Source organism: Pholcus phalangioides, unplaced genomic scaffold, assembly GCF_987345545.1.
Source record: "Pholcus phalangioides strain wild (caught in Gottingen) unplaced genomic scaffold, Ppha-v1.0 ptg000008l_1, whole genome shotgun sequence".
NCBI lineage: Eukaryota > Metazoa > Arthropoda > Arachnida > Araneae > Pholcidae > Pholcus > Pholcus phalangioides.
In genome coordinates, this window is record NW_028301601.1 from 19741021 (window position 1) to 19763660 (window position 22640).

At 31.9% G+C, this 22640-nt stretch overlaps 1 protein-coding gene across 1 annotated transcript; it reads left to right on the plus strand.

Annotated features, from left to right (window-relative positions):
* The first annotated feature begins 1932 nt into the window (after positions 1-1932).
* On the plus strand, positions 1933-22169 carry LOC149083960 (zinc finger and BTB domain-containing protein 41-like). Its single transcript, XM_089235236.1, has 6 exons — positions 1933-3550; positions 3661-3688; positions 5014-5242; positions 8420-8626; positions 12592-12735; positions 21833-22169. The coding sequence occupies exons 1-6, from the start codon at positions 3357-3359 to the stop codon at positions 22078-22080; spliced, it is 1050 nt and encodes a 349-aa protein (XP_089091362.1). The 5' UTR covers positions 1933-3356; the 3' UTR covers positions 22081-22169.
* The last annotated feature ends 471 nt before the right edge of the window (positions 22170-22640 follow it).

A 22640-nucleotide genomic window follows, 5' to 3' on the forward strand; every position in this document is an offset into this window, starting at 1 on the left:
AACTTCTGGACCATATCAAGTGGGAAAAACTTGCATGATAAATTTTCCAATACAAACAAAAAAAAATCACAACTCTAGAAATAAGATGTCTTAAACTGGAAAAAACGTCTTAAGTAGGGATCCATTGTGTGAATTTTTATTGTTGAAATGTTTTTTTTTTTTTCCCTGCAGTTGACATGGACCAAAATTATTCCAAGAGTGGAAGAAAACAACACTTTTGCAGTTTCTGCTCATATGTGACCACTAAGCGTAGCAGTATGCGAAATCATGTAAGAATACATACAGGAGAAAAACCTTTTGAATGTGACATTTGTGGTGCAGCATTCACTCAAATGGGCCATTTAAGAAGACACAAAATCACTCATATGCTTTCAAGTGATAGTACGCAATTTTAAGATTGGTGTTTTTCCCAATTTGTAATTTCATTATCATCTGATATGGACCATCTGATATGGCTTTTCACTGTTACTTATTGATTTCAATGTGTTGTAATTTTTTTTTTTGTCTGATTTAGGAAGATAATAAAAGTTGTACACAAAAATCAATAGACCTATAGTTAATTTCTGATAATCATCTGATTTCATTTTACTTTGAAAAGTCAGAAAGAATTTTTTTCCAGCATGTATACAGAAGAACCACAATTTCTAATGATTTCTTTGATTCAATCAACAAAACTGTTTGTCCGGCCCTATTTCTTGAATCACCATTGGTCTACATTATAATCAAATTACAAAGTTTCAATCATAAAGTTCCTGTGTATCACTTTGATCATGATGTATTACTGTGTATCACTTCCATATTTACTTATGTTACTGCTTTTGCTCATTTTGTGGCTTTTTTTCCCCTTCATGCTTAATTGTATCTGGTTTTTTTCATCCCTGAGTAAAAAATATGTACAGTAGAACCCAAGTTTCAAAAATATCCTTGGTTTCATCTTACTTCACACAAATTAATTAGAAATATACCTTTCTGTGTATGCAAGGGAAAAAAATTTCCCTTTTCTTTCGCTGTATCGCATACTATCTAAAAGTTGTTCAGCAGCTCATCATGCTCTTTATTTATGCATGTGGATACAGCTTGGTAGTTGATGAATAAAACTGTCAGTTCTGTGTCACTCATGAAGTCAGGATGGATTGCACAACCATATAAGATGAAATCAATTGTAGAATTTTTATTCACATTCTCCATGAAGTACTGTATCTCCATATGATCAAAACTATAGTTTTTATATTATAATATTCATAATTTCCTCCCTGCTATCGAAAAAAAATCTAGTTTTTTCCCTTTTTGTTCTTTTTGTTGTATGTGTGTGTGTCATACAATACAATACAATTACAACGCCACAACAGGCAAATTGCCCAACGAGGCGGCTGACTTAAGAACATCATGGATCCCCGAGCCCCTACCTACTACTGCTACACCACACATGCACCCCCCTCCCCCCCGCGGAACCCCCCAACGAATCGGTATATGCGGGAATGTGCGTGTACGTGTAGTGCAACCTGGCGTAAAGTTTGTTTCTGTGTAATGCTTGTTATGTGTAGTGCTGTCATCTGCCCCCAGTTTTACTAACTATGAGTGAAGTGTTATGGTTGAATGATTTACCGTTGTAGGACTGTTGCTCTCTGTGGCGAGACTTTTTAACGGGGAGATCGGCTCGCATTTGCGCCTTGAAGTTGGGAACCACAGAAAACCAACTTCAGCCGACCACCACTGTGGGGTTCGAACCCGGATCCTCGCATCACGAGAGTCCGGCACTATAACCACTCGACCACCACAGCGGCCACACCACATTCATTCAAATATGTCAGCAAACAAGCAGAAAGGACTATCCATTCATAAAAGATTTAAATTGATAAAAAGAAATTTATTTATAAAAAAAGGTGTCGATAAATTTCTGCTTTCTAGATGAAAGAAGCATTTTGAGAAATTCAATTGGATCAGTACAGTAGTGTCATCATTACGATGTTTGTTATTGTTTCCGAAATCTCTTTCCGAAGATTACATATAAACATTTAATTGAAAAATTTACACTTTTACTTGTTGAGAACTTGGGTTTTACAACCTGGGGTTTCACAGACCCAGGCGTGACATCATCACTGTTGGATCAACCTAACCTTGTTTCATTTCAGCCATATTGATACTCTTGTATGATGACATCAGAAATTCTACTATTATCCACATTCAGGCTTATTAGTGATTCATTAGATGATGGTGGAGTCCTACTTGATGAGAGGTTGGTCCATGTTTCAAGAACCTGTGATTTTTGGAATTAAATATTATTTGTATATATAATTGATTGTCATGCTACGTTTGTGTGTGCTGTCCATATAAATATTCAATTTTGGACCAATCTTAGAATTTTGCATGAATACCTTTCAGGATGTGGCTAAAACTATTGTCAAAAATTTTAATTTCGAAAATGGTGAAACAATTGTTTCCTATGTTCATTATGGTGCATAAGAAAAGGTGTTTGTTCTCTGGCTAGAGGGAAGGACAAAAAGGAGGAATGAAGACAAAACTGTTGCTGCAAGAACGAAACAGATTTTTCTTCAATGCTTTTCGAGAAACAGTATCTCTCTCCAAAAGCAGAAGTCATGCATGAAGGGGGGGGGGGGAGGATATTTCAGGTATTTTTCAATAACCAATTGTGGCACACTGACCCGCCAACTTTCTGGATTTAGCCCAGCAATGGCAGATTTTGGAATATTTACTGGGCTTCTAGATTATGAATTCGTATTGCCTGGTTTTTCAATTTTTGGCATTAACATTGAAAATGAAAACACTTTAAAAAAGAAGAAAAGAAATATTTTTTTTGCGGTTTTGGAATTAGAATGTTTTTGGTTATTAGAAGGACTTCATGGGGAGAAAACGTTTCATATAATGAAAATGAACAGTTAATGTCATTTTAAGGAAGCATCATTGAAAAATATAGACATTTTCCTTTCGAATAGTCGAATGGTAAACAATGATGAAAAATATGGTAATGTCCATATAAAATGTAGGTAATATATGATCACTTTATGTATTTCTTCTTATGTTGATTCTTATTATGGTCATAAAAAAATTAGGCATGGAAAAGTAAATTTGCAGGATTTTCGTAAGAAAATTATGGGATTTTTACCTTCTGAAGGTTGGCAGGTCTGGACACATAATGCTGCATGTTATTTGCTATTCTTTCGATCAAAATAAAATCTGTTGAATTCTGAAGCATAATTTTGTTTTAAGGTCATGATGTATTACTGTTTTTTGTTAATTTTATCTACTTAATTTTGTAATTTTGTGGAAATTTTTCAAGCACATTTGAAATAAATAAAATTCAAAAGAAAACATTTTGTTTGCACTTTTCAGGTTTGATGGCTATCCAGCAAAGTTGTATGCAGAAGAGATATCAGTGTCAGTATTGTGAATATGGAGCAGATTACATCAGTGTTCTCAAAAACCACGAACGAATACATACAGGACAAAGACCATTCAAGTGTGGAATTTGTACTGCATCATTTTCTCAAAAAGGCAATATGCTGAGACATAAACTCACGCACACGAATGAGCTTTTTTGATGATTTTCATCTGAAATATTTTTCTAAATTTTCAATTATATATATTTTTTGTAATCAATCATTTGAATCCAAATTTTTTATTAAATTAATTTTTGAATAGATATCTACTTGTTTATTCAGGAAATTTAGTACCAGTTGTTGATTAAAAATTCAGTAGCTGTATCCATTGGTTGGAGTAGGGTTTCTCCAAAAACATAGGTCATGTAAAGGGGGGGGGGCAGAAGAATTATTTCAAGGTTTTTCAGTAACAACCAATTGTGACATGTCAGCTGCATGTTATTTTCCATTTGTTTTATCAAAATAAAATCTGCTAAATTTTGAAGCATAATTTTTTTTAATGCTCTTGACTTCATGTGTTGCTGTTTTCATTGATTTTATCTATTTAATTTTGTTTTTGAAATTTGTCAACATCATTTGCTATAAGTTAAATTTAAATAGGAAGCATTTTGCTTAACTTCAGGTTTGATAGCTATTTAAAGTTTTATACAGAAGAGATATCAATGTCAGTATTGTGACTGGAGGAAATTACATCGGTGTTCTCAAAAATCATGAGTGCATACTACTTCACCAAAAACCAACTCTGGACTTATCGCTATATTGCAATTTACTGCCATTAGTGAGATGGGTTGGAAGTGAATGCGCTGTCTATCGGTGGTCGTCTCGAGTTCGTTAGGGAAAATATCTTATCTACATTTTCCCTTGGGTTCGAACCCGGGACCCTGACAACAATCCTTCATGATGGTAGACGAGCATCCTACCACCATGCCACTTGGACATAAAAATTTTTTAGGAACCTATTGGGATTCGAACCCATGGCAGCTGATAAAGTCTTTTGTTCTCCAGGCTAGTGTGCTAACCACTGAACCAAATAGACTTATGAGTGCATACTGCACAAATTATATACAGTAAAACCGTGTTTGTGGACTCTGGTTTAGGCAAAAAAAAATTGTTTGTAAAAGAGGGGGTGACTGCATTTTAGGGGTGTCCATTAAGCCGGGTTTTACTGTATAACAAATTCAAAGTAAATGAATAAAAAGTTTGGAATTAGTACAACGTCATTTACTCAAAAAGGTCATTTGCAGAGACTTACACATGCAAATAGGCTTTTTGATTTTTTTCATCTTAAATATTTCTGTAAATTTTCAGTTATATATATTTTTGTAATGAATCATTTGAAGCTAAATTTTTTATTAATTCAATTTTTGAATGGATATCTAATTTATTTCATAAAATTTAGTGTCAGTTTGTGATTAAAAATTCAGTAGCTGTGTCGATTGGTTGAAGTAGGGTCTCTTCAAAAGCATGGATCATGTGAAGAGGGAGAGGGCAATTATATTTCAAGGTTTTTTCAATTTTCATGAACTTGATGTATTGCTGTTTTTTATTAATTTTATATTTTTAATTTTGTTTCTGAAATTTTTCAATATCATTTGTAATATATTAAATTTGAAAGAAAACATTTCGCTTAAACTTTTCAGGTTTGATGGCTATTCATCAAAGTTTTATGTTGAAGAAATATCAGTGTCAGTATTGTGACTACAGAGCAAATTACATTAGTGTTCTCAAAAACCATGAACGAATACATACCGGACAAAGACCATTCAAGTGTGGAATTTGTGCTGCGTCATTCACTCAAAAAGGCCATTTGCAGAGACACAAACTTACACACCCGAATGAGCTTTTTTGATGCTTTTCACCTGAAGTATTTCTGTAAAAATTTTCAGTTATATATATTTTTTATGAATCATTTAAAGCTAAACTTTTTATTAATTCAATTTTTGAACTTCTATCATATGTTTATTTCATGAAATTTAGTATCAGTTTTTCATTAAAAGTTCAATATTGGTTGGATTACGGGAGCTATTTTTTCTGTACATTTTATGTTTACTCAAGTGTCCCACATAAATCATGGAAGCTGTAAAGCGCATTGTTGGGCTTTAGCTGTTCATTTTTATCAATCAACTAGAGCATATGTAAAAAAAAAAACAGTTTTGCTTTTTATTTATTTTGTTTATGCTGTCAGCTATATTTCTTGTTGAAGTTCATCTAAAAAAACTTGTTAAAAAGATTATTAATTGTTAAGATTGTTATTGCTGTTTGTTGTTTCACCCAACTTGTTATATTTCAACATTAAATATACACTACGGTGAATTTTTTTAGTGAAGCTTTTTTGAAAGAAATCAAAATAGAAAAAAAGAAATCATTTTTACTTCAATATATATTGTTATTGCAGTACAATGAATGCTGCAATATCATTCAACATTCATTATGTGAGTATATTAAAACTGTGTGCCTTAAAATGTTTGTAAGAGAAGTATATTCAAGCAATATAATGCATGTGTTGAGTGCTTTGTTGTGAAAAGTAATGTGCATTGGTACCCCAACCTATGTCAGTAATTCATGCCAAGACTAATAATATCAATTTAGGGAGACAAAGGTCAAGGTAAGCTTTTCTGGGGGCTAGGGTTAGGAAGTTTAGGAATTAAGAAAGGTCAAAATAGGTAGGCAAAAATGCACTAGAAAAAGACATTTATAGTTAATGAATGAAAGGAAAAATAACCAAAAGCCTAGGTATTGAGTATTTGAAAACTGGCTAAAAACTGATTGCACTTACTGCAATCAACAGACCTACAAATAGTACAGATATTCAATCATTACACCATTTCTGAAAGATAAATAGGAGCACTGAAAATCAGACACCACACTAGATATGCGCTCAGACTGTTAGGTACACACACTTACACAACTCCCTAGGTAGTAAATTTTCCATGGCAATAGACCCGAGTTGTGCTCAGTTTGAAAGAAAGTGTAGAAAAATAAAATGGGCTTAAGTGTCCAGAGTGCTCTCAACTCCTGCATGGCCTGGGTGAGCCAAGACGTCAATTGATGTCCTCTTAGGACAGCGATTAGCCAGCTATACATGTGCAGTGCAGTCCAACGCATGCACAAAACATGTTGAAAGGAAAAATTAAACAAAAATTAAATTAAAAGGAAAAACTTCTGATTTTTCTTACCTTCTCTCATATGTAGCTGTGTTTGTCTGAAACACAAAAATATGCATATCCAATGCCATCCCGCAAAAGCAAAGTTAATGCAGTGGAGCACCAAGTTTTCTATTTCACCGGCACTTACAGCTATTTGCATTTAAATCAGGCTGGAAGGATGATGGGGGGGAGGGAGACTTTCTGATGATAATTAATACGAAGAGTGGGATATTTAAAAAAAATCAAGTTTTCTGAGAAGAAGAATTGAAGTTCTTCATAATCAAAATATTCCAGTTCTACAGAATATGGTCTGAAATTCACGAACAAACTTAAAACAATGTTAAAAAGTCATTTATGATAAGGGGAAAAAAAACATTAATGAAGGGCGTTTTTACAAAAAAAAAGTTTGAAAATAGGCATTTATTGCATTTTGCCTGAGCTTTCAGACTGTGATGACTTTTTTTTGCAGTAAGATTTTCAGATTTTCCTTACTTTTTCTTAGCTGTTTTTTTTTGGTGTGATTTCTCTCCAGAAAATGCCTCTCTTCAAGAATGCACAATCAAAAGCCTTTAATCTTTTTTCAAAATGTGTCTAATTGGGAAAAAATCCTTTTTAGAGAAACACATATATTGTAAATATGGGTGGTGCAAGTCAAGGGGACGTAAGTTTGGGTATTATTGTATATTCATACATTCATATAAACTCTATTTTTGTTACATTGTATCAGTATAAGATAACAACTATAATAATAACTATGTATCATCATGTGTAAGAATGAATAACTATTTTAATCAAAATATTTGTTTTGGTTTTAATATTTTGAAATAAAGTAATTACGTCTTTTTAACAGTGACTTTGTTTTTTAATTTGTAAAGCTTAAATCTTGAAATAATTTTTGAAATAATATAATATTCTCTCATTCAACTAAAAGAACTTTCTACTTATAAATTTTCTAGCCTACACAAGAAGATAAAAATCTGTTCTCTTTTTTTTTTTTGGTAATCCGTTTTATTTATATTCATTTTCTGTTTCGACGAAAGAATTTTTTTGAAAAATCTATGTGGAATTGAATCCATTGAAAAGAGGATTTAACTACACCAGCATCTGTTCAAATGCAAGCAAAAACTACCTAGACATCTACAAAATATGCTTGCATTAACTATTAAAAAAAAAGTTTAAATGATATATTTTATTATTACCAATTTTTTTATGCTGGTAAATTCGTGGATTATTGCTGAAATCTGATTTTTTTATTTATTAGTTTTGATTTAGTTTCAATTTTTCCTATTTATAATTAATGATTTTCAAAATTTTGATTATGATTCTTCTGTTAGATTAAGGTGGAATATGAACAAAATATATTGTTCTTAACTATTTTATAATGAATGTTGGTCATTATAACAGGTAAAATATTGTGAATAATATGGCTTAAGTGGAAAGTCTATTGTTATGATCGACGTAGTACTTCATATGCTGATTACGCAAAGTATTCAAAGACCACCATTCATGCAAGGAAAAAGCAAATGTTTTTGTTCAATGCTTGATTTTTAAAAGGAAACTTCCTTAACCTTTAAAGACCACTAAAATCCCCTTCTAAAATCAAGCGATTCAGATTCAAATATCGATTCAGATTCAAATATCGTGTTGGATGCAGGTTTACTTGGGATATTTGAATATATATTTGATTTATTGAATATATTGGTGATGAACTTAGACTAGAAGAAAGACCATCTTTTTGTTTGCATGTGAATGTAATACATATTTTTTCAAGGAATTCTTTTTTCATTTCTAAGAAGCATGAGAATCAAGAATCAATTCTTTGATTAATTTTTTTTTTAAACTTTCACTCTTGAGCTTTTTTTTTTTCGTCTACAGGTTGTATGGATCAAGTATATTTCAAGGATAGAAGAAAGTCACGTTTTTGTTCTTTTTGTCCATATGTGACCAACAAAATTAGTCATTTACGAGACCACGAGAGAATACATACAGGAGAGAAACCATTTGAGTGCGAAATGTGTAATGCAGCATTTACTCAAAAGACCAATTTAAGAAAACACAAGCTAGTACACATGGTTTCAAAATAGAGTATAATTTGATTTTTTTTTCTGTTAACATATTTTAGATATCTATAGAAATATGACATTTCTCTCTTCATTGAATTAGTTCTTGTTTTTTCAAGCATACATGCAATATTTTTATTTCCAACAGAATGAAAAGTTTTATTTGACATTGTTTTTAAAACTGATGCTTCATATAATTTTTTGCAATTTCCTTTCATAAGTTTTTAATTCCTTAGATTTTTTTTTTTCATTTTTATTTCTAATGTGTGTGAATAAGAAAAATCATTGTGTACTGGAAGGAATGCAATATATTTTCCATTGTAATTTCTTACCATCACACGGCAAGGAAATTTTGGATATTTTTTTAAATATGCATTCTGATGCAAGTTCTGTAGTTCAGTAATGAAGTTGGTGTCATCTTAATTTGATTTCATATCTATGCTGTCCATCTTAAAGACATCTTTATAATAAACTAAAATATTGTACGCAAAAAAAGGGGTTATTTCCAATTTACTGTAACCATATTCATGTCATAGTTAAAACAATGCAGTTTAATTATGATCATTAATCTGTTATTCATTCTACAAAATTAAAGATGTAATAGAATAAGTTCTAGGAAATAATATGAATGCTTATTGGTCATTTATTATTATTTTGTATTTGTAATTTATCAGCCTCTATGAGTATAATTTCTCAATGCTGGATAGAAATTGGATGAATGCTCTAGAGCAGGAATGCACAATCTTTTCAGTATGCAGATCTATCCAGATTTCAACGTTTATGGATATGGGGGGGGGGGGCAATGAAATAGACATGATGCTACAGGGGTTGATGCACAAAGCATTAATTTTCAACACAGGCATACACAGTGCATTGACCTTCACTGCAGAAGGGCAGCAACATCAAAAAGTTTGGGAAAAACAGAATTAAAGTGTGAAATTTATAATGTATCATTGGCGAAAGAAAACAATGCATGGTGGTCTGGAACTCCACCAATAGATTTCTAGTTGTGATCGTACACGTCAAGACAAATAACTTTTGCAATGGAATCTGGAGTCTCTCAAAACACAATTATTTAGTCACCCTCCCAAGTACTAACCGCACCTGATTCTACTCAACTTCTGTGATCGGACAAGAACCGATGTTTTCAGCATGTTGACCATTGGCTTTCCGACAATTATTTAGTCTGAAATGATGTTGGTTACAGGAGAACCGTCAAACAAGCAGTAACATATCTAGGGAGTAGATTGGCCGTAGTGGATCTGTGGCATGGCTTGCACACTTCCTGAATCTGATTCCACTAGACTAATTCTCTTGGTGGCCACATGAAATCATTAATCTATGACACACCAGTGAACTCGGCAGAAATATTTGTTGCTGCAAACAAGATTAATCCAACGTCAGACTTTTGTGAGTGGGTGTACCATTCCTTTATTCACCGTGCCAGTTGTGCAACAGTACCCTCAGATGCCACTTTGAGCAGCTACTGTGAGTGCTTGTATACCCTGAAACATACTAATGTATGTTTCATTTTCTCTAATTTTAGTTTTCTGATTGAATAAATGCATTTCTATCCAAGGTTTCATTGCAAAAGTTATTTGCCTTGAGGTGTACAATCACTCCTAGAAGTTTGTCATTTGAGTTCCGGACCACCCTGTATAATAAGGTATCAACTTATATATGCTGAGGCATGTATGTTTGCTTTTGTAATTATTGTTATCCTTCACAACAATCTCCCCCCCCCCTTTTGTTGTTTATTGGTAAATAGCTTTTCCTGAAGTTCTGAAAATATTTTTATTTCAGTGATTTAATCAAGTTTTACATGATTTGCATATACATTATGACGTGTGCTTGCTCGATTTGTATTGTTTCCAGTCATGTTCATAGTGATCAGTGTTTTTTCAAATAATACTCAGAGCTATATTTGTTTTGAAATAACTGAATTCCAGGAAAAGAAGTTTATCTTTTCCAAAATGTCTGTAATTTGCATGTTTTTTTTCCCCATGAAAACGAAAAAATACTTTGATAAAAATGTAAATAATAGACTTTTCTATAGAATTTGCTAAATATATTCTGAACATTGAATTTTTTCCCCTTGCAGTTTATTCGAATCAAGTCATGCCTAAAATTAGAAGACAACATTTTTGTTCCTTTTGTCCGTATGCGACTGAAAGAAAAAGTAATTTGCGAGATCATGTGAGAACACATACAGGAGAAAAACCTTTTGAATGTGGCAGTTGTGGTGCAACATTTACTCAAGTTGCGCATTTGCGAAGACACAAACTTATACATTTTAACAGAAACTGATGATTTCTTAACTTCCTTATATCGTACACATTTTGAATTAATGGTAGTTGGTCTTCACATTCTGCCCCTATTATTCTCATTTTGTATATTTTGCTGTGTTTATATCTGATTGCATTGTTAGGGTGCCTTAAAAAAATAAATGTATGTCTTTTTTATTATCATGTTTTTACTTGCTAAAAAAAATTAGTCACTCATGACATTCGCGTAGTAATGGGTCTGTTTCTCCTTCGTAACTCAGAAATATGATGAAAGAATTTCCAGGTGAATACAATATTTTAATATTTCTTTTCTGCTCTTTGTAGTTCATTCTGTAGTGTAAATTAAAAAAATTTAAACTTTTTTACTTTTTTTTCAGATTGAAATGAATGTGAGGAGAAATGTACATGGCAATCTATTCATAGATTGATGAAGAGTAATTTTGTGCTGGGCTCTGCTAGAATAGCAATAAAGACTGAAAAATGTTTTGATATTTCCTTTATAAATGTATGCAGATTAGAATCTGTGACAATATTAAAAGACAAGTGTGTGCTTGTTAGATTCTGAGATGTGTTGGATTCTAAAGTGCATACGCAGAAAGGTTTTTTTCCCCTTAGAAGCTTGTGCATATACAAAAAGTTCATTTTTCACAAATTTATGAGTTCAATTATAGCATTGAAAAATACCCTGTGTTCATAGATAACTAAATTTTGATTATATGAATGATTAATTTCATTTAGACTTTTGAATTTTCTTTCTTTTGCTCAGATGAAGGAAAAACAACAAATTAACACTGAATGACCTAAATGATAAAATACCCACAATCCTTGAAGTCAGGGTTGAATTCCTGAGATTAAAAAAAGAATATCTACAGAGAAAAAGAAACAACCCCTATGTTGGTGCTATCTGGAATCTGAAAGCAGTACTATATAGTAAGGATTGTCTCATCCCTTTGCAATTGCTCTTGCCACCTTGACTCAGTAGGCATTATCTCGGATTGGGTACATGACGCCACTGCTCTAATACTTTTTAACTGAAGTGTGAAATACCAGTGTAGCCGATGGCGATTAACCGGTTCTGTCAGGGCGATGATGTCCGCTAGTACCAACTCCACATCATGAGACAGTCCTTGTTATATGGCCCTGTCTGAAAGGAGTAACAATTAATATTAATTTTGTGTTTACGAAATTGAAATAACAATGTGGAGTTTTAACCATTCATCAATTTCAATGATACACCATGTAAAGAATACATTTTGTGTCTGGCGTTACTTGCTGATATGCAGAACAGGGATTTTCAAGCTTGCATTTCTGGTTATCATGCCTTGTTTATCCTAACCTATTTATTGATTACTAGGTGTTACTGTACTGTGAAATTAAATTTCTGAGTTTTATTTTGTTTATAAATAATTTTTCACATATATCACAATTTAAAATTTTCCAAAAAATTTTAGTTATAAAAAAATTATTATTTGTGTAAGGTTTGGTTTTTTATTCAGCTGAGAGGTGCATAAAAAAAGAGCAATATTTTTTGGTTTTATATTGTTATTTTGTATCAATATTCATGATATTATTACCAATAGTTAGATCAATTTAGTCGTCTTCTACCAAATGCATTAAAATTATAAATTTTTGGATTATCACACTTTTTGTCTGAACTGCTGTTCATGGGTCTTTATCTTACTATTTTCTTTTTACTTTGCAGTTTACTGGGATCAAGATCCTCTGAAGAATGGAAAACCTCAACATTTTTGCTCTTTCTGTCCATACGTGACCAACCACACTCGCCATTTACGAGATCATTTGAGAACACATACGGGGGAAAAACCTTATGAATGTGAAATTTGTGGTACAGCATTTACTCAAGCAAGTCATTTGCGGAGACACAAATTCATACATATCAATAAAACGGAATATTTTTGCTCTTTCTGCCCATATGTGACTAGCCAATATAAGAGTTTAGTATGCCATGAGAAGATGTGTATGCATAAAGAAAAACCTTTGGAGTGAGAAATTTGAGGTGCAACATTTATCCAAGTAACTCAATTGTGAAGACGTGAACTGAAAAATATCAATTAAAACTAATCTCTTCTTTTTTTAAAGGCTAACTACAGTTGTGAGAGGAAAATATGAGAAAGTTGTTGCCTTTAAATTTTTATTTTGGACCGGAAATGATTGTATTTTATGAATATTTATGAACAAAAATTTTGTCTTTTTTTGAACCCACAGTATTTAAATTCTTATTTTATGTAGAATGTATATATTTATGCATATTTTTTCAATACTAATAAAATGATCTTCACTCGATCATCCATTTTTTCTTTATTCTGTTTCAGAATGTAATTATCATTCAAAAATTTTATAATTTAATTTTGTTAGATTGTTTTTTTTTCTTTTTTTCCCTCTGGGGATTTGTTACTATTTTCACAAATATTATTTTTTCAAAAGTTTTTCACAGCATGACGTGTGATTTGTTGCTGTCATTGAATTAACAAAAAATATATAAATTGATTTTTTTTTATCATGTTGATTCTGGAGGAAACAGAATTTTTCACTACCATTTTGTGTAAAGCAAAGGCTTGTTCTGCATTTACATTACTCAAAAACATAACATTTCCAGGTAAATATAATGTTTCGATAATTTATTTTCCTGAACTTTGCATTGTTAATAGATGGCTTTTATTTTCTTAAATAACTTTTTCACCTTTTTTTTTTCAGTTGCAAGATGAATATGGAAAGAAGTGTGCACTACAATCCATTTAAAGAATAAAAACAAAAAATGTTCTCTAATCTCTTCAAGTATTAGTAAAAGCTCGCGTGTACATGAAAATGTTTTGACATTCTTCAAATATTACGAGGAAAGGAATTTCATGAAAAGATTTTGAGATCCAATGTATTTTTTTTAGCTTAATTAACAATAAAAATTCAATCTATTGTGTTTAGATTATGCATTTCATTAATTTCAATTCTAGTATTTTGTGTTACATGTACTCTAGATTGCATATAAATGCTTTATTTGTTTAACAAGATCTTACGCAGAAGGTAATTGCAGTGAAACTAACAATAATTTTCTTTACTCTGACATTCACTGTTTTTTATTATTAGCAGTTGACTATATAAATATGTTGATAAGGTTTATAGAGGAGGGAAACATTTCTAAGGTTATCAATTTGTGATGTGAACCATTTGTTTGAAGGAAAAAAAAACAACAATATGCTAATGAATAAAAAAAATTTTTAGTTAATTTAAAATGATAACTCATTGATTCAAACCTTCATGGAATCACAGGATTACTTATTCTATACTGTGGTATAATCGATGAGAAAAGTTTTTTGTTGTTGTTGTGTATCATGCTGTATTTCCAAACGTTTAGAGATGAGCAGGTAAAATGTATTTTATTAAATATATTCTACTTAGATATCTAAATGTGCTGCTTTTTTAAAAACAAGTCTGCCAGTATTTTCTTATATTTCAACCTAAAAACAATATTACCCAACCAGTGGTAAGAGGTACTTACCTAAGTACCTATTAAAAGAAGTAATCCTACTTTTCGGTAAAATGATCTACTTTTCCTACTTTTTTACCAAATCCTATCTACAAAATTTGTGTAATAGGTTTTATAACATGAATGTCGCTCTCCACTTGTCAACACAAGATATACAGAAGACTGGATGTTGTGAAGATATTTATTATTTGAGATGTTAATTTTTTTTTAAGGAAGGAAAAAACTCATCTCTGCCTCTACCGGGAGTCGAACCCGGGTCCCTCGATTGCCGGGCAGAGCACTCGTCCGGCAATCGAGGGACCCGGGTTCGACTCCCGGTAGAGGCAGAGATGAGTTTTTTCCTTCCTTAAAAAAAAATTAACATCTCAAATAATAAATATCTTCACAACATCCAGTCTTCTGTATATCTTAATAGGTTTTAATTGAGCAGGTATCATTGATATATTGCCAAATAGTACAAATGTAGATGGCAATTAATGATCCTGCCAAAGCAGAAATTGTATCGTTTTCAAGGTTATTTGGGGTGGGGGGATATGTGAACCATTTAGTTTATTAAACTTTCATTTGCTTAGTTTGAGGGTTCAACAAGTAGAGTAGTCATTAAAAACTTTGGGTCTGGGTGGAAAAAATAATTTTGTACTTTTCATGGTCTTGGACAGTAACTAGCAATCATCATTCAAAATTATGGCACATATTTTGTGTATAGGTGAAGTGAAACAACAGTTTGCATTACAAAGCAGTTGGATACATAGGCCTATTTTAGGTTTGGTGATTCTGATGCTACCCAATAGCATTTCATTATCTTCTGCATGTTTAGGGCATGCAGAGGCATAAACAATGTATAAAATACTCAGCAGAGCTGGAAATGAAAGTGCCTCATTTTTCAAAAACAATTATACTGGTATTGAACAGTAAAATGTAAACAAATCCCTTTAAAAAAAGGATGGCAACACAATTAACTTATTTGCATCGGAACTTGTAATTTATGTATTTTCCACACTGCTTTTGAAAGTGGTTTCGAAGGAGCGTCATTCTTAAAAATCTTACATGCCTTCATAATTTGCTGAGCATTTTCGAAGAGAGTTGGCAGGTTGGACTGTGGAGGACTCCAAAAAAAAAAAAAAGAAAATGTAATTTATAATTTGAGGAGAGCAGAAAAGAATTTTCTGTGGTTGCTAGTGCACTGTTTTGGCCAAAAATTGTTTTTGTAACCAAGTCATTTCTGTCATTTTGCTTTGACTTGAGTCAATCTTATAAGATAAATAATGCTATAAAAAAAATTAATGGGGAAAAAACTTTTAAATAAAAACAATTTTTTTTAGGAAATTTGTTTTTGTTATGCTATGATTATGTTGTCTAAGGGGGATACCTTCCCCAAATCTACTTTTTAGTCTTGCTTTTTTCCCTATTTTTTCTAATTTTTTGAGTAGGCCTTTGTGTGAGACAGCTCGTTTAGGGGTATGCGAAAAATTATCAGCAACAACATAAGAAGCAAGTAAAATAATGAGAAATTACAAACATTGGTTATATCACAATATATAAAGGAGTGCACAAGCTTCAATTGCACTCCTTGGTGTAAGTAGGCTACATCTCTCATGCATTCCTAGAAATATGTGTGCCTAATATTTATTTTTACTGATACATTCCAAGTTCTTTAAGATTCCCAGTAACCTGTAGAGTCAGGGAAATATGCAAATATTTATTACAAATCTATGGAAAAATTCTGCAAAGGGAAAAAATCAAACGAAAAACCTTTCGAAGGGAAAAAATCACACGAAAAACCTTTTGAAGGTTAAGATTCTTAATTATATTTCTTTCTTCGGGAGTTTGATGGAAAGTCTGCAAATTTTTTTTTTGTTTTGGTCAGGGAAGTAATATACCAGATTTTTCTTTGAACCCTGGTCTTTAATTTGAAACTATCAATGACTGTCGATTTGAGGTATCAAAATTTGACAATAGCTACCCAGTATGCCTCTCATGCATTTCTAGGAGTACACGTTCCCTGTGTTGTTCTGAGGGTTCTTGAAGCATGAAAAGTTGGGAGCCTAGGATGTAAGTTGTGGTGAATTTTTTATTTTATATATTTTTGAACCAAGTTACTTGGATATAGAATTCCAAACCGAGAGAGTGTTCATAGTGTTATTCAGTGGTATACGGTGTTGCGATTTCATTTTCAGTCTTGCATTTCTGATTCAAATGCTTCATTTGTTCTAGCTTATTTCTAAATTCATCATTCTGTTACTTAATCGCAAAACAAACCTTAGTTTTTTGTTGATAAATAATTTTTCACTCGCATTTCGCTTATAAATGTTTTCGTGCAATTAAAAAAAATGATATTTCATAAATTTATTTAGCTAAGAAACAGTCAAGTAGTGTCATCTTTTGGTTTTCATATAGTTATTATTATAACTTTATTTTTTTTAGATGAATTTCTAGCTAAAATAAGAAAAATGCAAGAAAATGTGAAATGTTTTTGATTTCCCCATTTCTCACCAGAACATCTCTTCATTAGCCTGTTTTTTTTCCCCCTTTCACAGTTCATTTGGATCAAGTCCATTTCAAGAGAGGAAGAACCCAACATTTTTGCTCTTTCTGTTCATATGCAACCTACCATTCTAGGCATTTACGAGATCACGAGAGAATACATACAGGAGAAAAACCCTTCAAGTGTGTAATGTGTGGTGCAGCATTTGCTCAATCAACAAACTTGCGGAAACATAAACTGAAACATTTCAATGATAACTAATGTTTTATGCTTTTTTAAGTTAAGATTATAATTTTTAGGGTCATCTCTCTCTCTGTGAAGTCACTTTTTCCACTCGTTTGATATACCATATTTTATCATGTACAGTCAAATCTTGTTAGTGTGTTATCCGGTTAACACGTCACTCCGCTTAACGGGTCACTTTTTGGAAGTCCCAGTTGTCCTCAGGCAGGAATGGGCACAGCTATGGCTTACTCCGTTTAACGAGTCACTCCGCTTACTAAGTCATATTTTTGCTCTCCAAAGAGTGACTCATTAACGAGGTTTGACTGTATAAGGAACTCCTTTTTTGCCGTAAAAGCCCCAAAAACAAGAAGGATTTCTCACATATGGATAGTATTATAGATATATCTTTTCAACTTTTTTCTAAATTTTAAGAACAAAAAATCGGTGGTTCCTTATTAATATTAACGTATGGTATAAATGTTTTTTTGGTAGAAAATAAAAGGAACATAGTTTATGTATGGATTTTAGAGCTGCGTAAAATTGTTTTTAAATTACAATATTTAAATTTTTATTTTGTGTAAGTTAAATTTTTCTCATTAATAACTTATAAAAGGACCATATATAGTATAATGTTTTCATATTTTTTTCCTTCTTTTTTTTAATTAGAGAATATGTATTATCACCCAAGTTCTACAACTTGTTTATAAGAGTTAAAGTGTCTCTTAAGATTCTCATGGTGGTATTGTCATTTTATTTATTAGTCTATTTTTTATTGAATACTTTCTCAGCATTTCATAGTTTGTGTGCTTAAGCAAATAAATGTGTCCTCTTGTATCATGGTGCTTCACTCAAAAAATGTGTGTGTAGATACACATTTATTTCTACATTAAATCAATTCCCCCTCCTCCCTTTTTCACTGCTCTGTAAGACAATGTTGTTACGATCTTATTGAATTACTATCAGAGTGAAAGATTTTCTTTCACATTCTACTTAACTCAAAGACATGATGAAAAAATATTCGGATAAACATAAACCTTATGGTCAATGATTTTTCTTTTCCCTTAGTTCTCTCCAAGGGATCTATTTTTGTTGTGTTTGCAGATTAAAGTTTTGTGGTGAACATTGTCCGTTCAGGGAATGAGAAATTTTTTTTTGCACTGTTCCCATCGAATAACAAGAAACAAGATAGTAATGTGGCAGCGGGCTGGGCCAATGTATAAATATGGGCAGAGATCTTGAAAACTCAAATTTCCTTAAATATGTCCCGATGGTTCCAACCACTTTGAGTGTTAGAAAATGTTATGTGCTAACTCCAACCTGTGATAGAGGCGTAGCTCAAGACTTGAAATTCATCAGCCAACCCCATCCTAAGCAACCAATAGGAAAGAATTCTTGGAAGACAATTTAATCAGCCAACCACAGTCAGTGAACATTGCCCCCAAGCACAACAGAAAAATTCCATTCAAGCCAATAGATTGGATGAATTTTTTGATTATTCTTACGAGCCAGGCTTGCACAATCAAAACTGAAAGTGTGTACCATGTAACCATGATTGCTTGTGCAAGCCTATACCAATCTTCACACTTCAGTGAGTTCTGTTCAGTGTTGGTATTTTTTTAAATTTTTTTGTTTTTTCACACAAGTATGAAGATAGCCCGAGCAAGTGCATCATAGCCTGAGCTCTAAATATCTGATGCACAAATTCGCTTTTGTGCAAGAATACTTGTAACTGTGTAGGTAGTGAAAGAGGAATTATGCATGCATGTACAAAATCATTCAGTAAATTTTTTTATTCTTTAAGAGTTTATTATGCATTTAAAATCTCATATGAGGACACACATTCCGGAGAGAGACCTTTTCGGTGTAAGAAGTGTGGTGCAGTGTTCACTCAAGTAGCTCATTTACAAAGATAAACTTGTGCATATAAAAGATGATTCTATGAATTTGATTTATTTTTTCTTTGATTCAATTTGCTTTATCTTTAAATACTAAAAACAAACTTTATTGTTTATAACCAATGGTTCATACCAACTGATATCAGCATTGCAACTGATAAGAAAAAAATGTTGCAAATATTTGAAAAAATAATCGTAATAAAGTTAATTATATAAAATTTTGAACAAGAATGAATGTAAATTTGAAAATAAAATTTGTAAATAGTTTTAAAAGTAGCAAATTTATCTAATTGATTACTTAATGTACAGTGAAACCCCTCTCAATGGTCACCCCGCAGATGTAGTCACCCATCTGTTATAGCAGAATAGTAATTTTCCTTTGTATGATGAAAGTGATATTCTAACTCCCTGATTAACAGTCTTCCCTCTTTTATAGACGAGGGGTATCATTGTATCTGCAAATTTGAAAAAGGATTTGTCTATCAGATTTTTTTATGAAATGAGCAATATTCTGTAGTAGATTTTTTAAGTATAGTTGTCAAAGTCTTGCATGAAAAAGACAAATGAAATAAGTTGCCATCCTTTTGTTCCCTTCTTCAAATACAAGTAATGTGAGTGGTTTTTCCAGTCTAGAAACAGTCCCCGCGTTTTGAAAGTTTAACATATACTATTCTTAAATGTAAACTTTTGTTTTTATAATTTTGTATACGTCAGTTATCGTCCTATTACCCTACAAGAATAGTATGTGATAATATTATTAAATTATTATCAGAGTACTAGATTTTGTTTCACATTCCACGCATCTCAAAAACATGATAAAACAACTTTTAGATGAACTTATTTTGCGTTTTAACGTGTATTTAGTCCTTGATTTTTAAATTTTATTTTTCTTTATAGAATATATATATATATTTTTTATGTTTGTGAATGCAAGTTTTTTGATGCAGATGAGAAATGTATATGTGGTGGAGACAATCCATTCGGAGATTGATAGTAATTACTTAGTTTTGATGTCTTGGCCCATATTTATGCACTGACTTGACTTGAGTGCAACTTCTCTGCTGTAGTTGGTCACTGTTTGCTGAATATAGTTGGAATTCACTGCCTGGGTGAACATTGGTCACCTGGGATGGAAGCTCAGCCAACGTATAAATATTGGCTGAGATTTCTAAAGTCTCAGTGATCTTGTACTCCAAGATTCTAAAACGGGTGACCAACTTTTTTTAAAGCTGTGCTGTAACCACGATTATTTTTGATGCGGGTGCCACTCTATGAATTTCAACACCCAAACCATAATTCCCATTTCTATGGGACATAAGAATTCTCTCTGATCGTACAAAATATTGTTCGGCTGTCCTATTATTTTGGTAAAAATGTTCAGTTTGTCACTCTTTTAAGTTATAACTTATTTTTATCTTGGGGTCATGAATTTGATTATCGTAATGCAGATTGTGTACACGCATATTGATAGAAGCATTTTACCTACACCATGTTGGGCATAGGCACCAAAACCTGAAGACTCAGGGTGCTTGGGCTCCGAATTCTTAATAACCTTTTTAAAAGGGATTAGCTCTTTCCATCCTAAATAATTTTGGGATATGCACTGTAATTGCATTATACAATGCATACCCCCATACCCCCCCCCCATGTGGATGATCCCGAATCTCCTACATATGGGACATCCAGCAACTATGTCCAAAGATGAAAAACTGAACAGAAACTCATTGAATAGAAAATCATCGTATAATAATTATTTTTAAGAGTGCCTACGGTGCTGAATATAGGTTTGGCAGCCTACACGACCATCATTAATAAAAAAAGGATTGTTTAAAAGTTGTAGAGAATTTCTTTGATTGTGAGAAATGGAATATCTTTAATTTTTGAAAAGCATTCAGGTGCCACCCCTGATACCATGGCGTGTCACGGTTGGTCAACCCCATTCTAAAGCATCTCTAGATGCCAACCACTAGAGCAGTGGTTCCCAAACTTTTTGAAACGCAATCTCCTTTTGACAAGAAATTTATCAGCAATCCTCCATATTACATGACCATATGTCTCAGTTTTCTGGGACATTTTAAATTTTTTGGTAGTAACTGATTTGTCTCTGCCTATTTTCTAGGCTCTAATTAGGCGATATTGTCTTTTAATGATATTCATTTGATTTTAAAATATTATATAAATATTTATTTTGTTTTTTGAAGTAGTTACTTTAACTTGCGCAAGATGTGTAGTGAGGTGGACATTTCTTACTAACCAAGTAATTTTAATCTCAAGAAAAATGGTCCTAAATAATGTTTTTTTTCTATTTTTTTAGGACTTTATATCATTTTCGTATGTTAAAAGACACACTGTCATGAAATCATATTTTTTGTAATTTAGACACCATACCAATTCAGCAATCACATACAGAAAAATTTAAGCACCAATACTGATTTTCTAGTCGCCATGCTGACCTGACACCTAATATTTGTCAAATCCTGGTGACTGTATTCTGTGTGTTAACTATGGAATCCTTTGAAAAACCCATGTATGCTGGTAAAAGTGTTATAATGACTCAATGTGTTGAATCATCTACACATAAATAGAATATGCCAAGTTTCTGACTTCATGTTTGGAAGCTTTTGTGTTTTTACTGTTTAATAAAGTTTCAATTTATTTTAATTAATGTTTGAGCATGAATTTCAAAAATTTTTCAAACTTCTATTTACATTACGATACTTTTTTGTGATTGTATTAGCTATTTCGTGTACTGATTTTGTTTATATACTGATATTTTTTATATTTCACAAAAAAACATGATTTTTTAGTGTTAAGTTATTGTACATTGATTTATAAGGTGCAGTGTATTCCCTTTTTTCTTCAGTTCCTGTGGGCCAAGAGAATTTCAACTTTGGAAGAAAAACACACCCCTGCCCATATTGCCCATATGTGGCTAAGCATACTTGGCATTTGAAATCTCATGTAAGGACGCATACTGGAGAGAAGCCTTTCCGGTGTGAATATTGTGGTGCAGCATTTACTCAAGTATCCCATTTACGAAGACATAAACTTGTTCATTTGAAAGATGATTCTATGAATTCATGATTTTTTTCCCCTTAATTCAGTTTTTCACCTTCAAATACTACAACTTTGTTGTTTGAATTAAGCATTCGTTACAGCTGATAAAACGTAATAACTGATAAATTATAAAGAAAGTTTATGAATATTTAAAAAAAAAAAAAATAGTAGTAAAGTATTAATGATATAAAATTCCTAAATTTTCTTCTAAAATTTCTAAGAAAAGGTTTATTAACCTTTGGTTAATGGTTTGAAATAAAAAAAAAATCAGTAAATAGTTTTAAAAGTTGCGAATTTCTCTGTAATTTGATTACTTTTGTGATATATCTGTAAATTTAAAAAGAATTGTACATTCGATTTTAGGAAATGAATGTAGCAGATTTTTTGTGTGATTGTCTAATGTTTTCATAAAAAAAACAGTGAAATAAACTGTGTTGCCATGTTTTTGTTCTTTTTTTTTTCAAATACAAGTTTTATGAATGGTTTTTCGGTCTAGAAATGGTTCCTATGAACTTGAAACACTTTTCTCTCCCTTGAGTGTAAACTTTGGTTGTTTTTGTATTTTTATATAGTTTTAGTAGTAACCA

Coding starts and splice junctions, on each gene's coding strand:
- LOC149083960 (XM_089235236.1), top strand. CDS start 3,357: ATGGCTATCCAGCAAAGTTGTATGCAGAAGAGATATCAGTGTCAGTAT. Junction 5,243..8,419: donor TACACACCCGAATGAGCTTT/TTTGATGCTTTT, acceptor TTTCGTCTACAG/GTTGTATGGATCAAGTATAT. Junction 8,627..12,591: donor AGTACACATGGTTTCAAAAT/AGAGTATAATTT, acceptor TTTACTTTGCAG/TTTACTGGGATCAAGATCCT.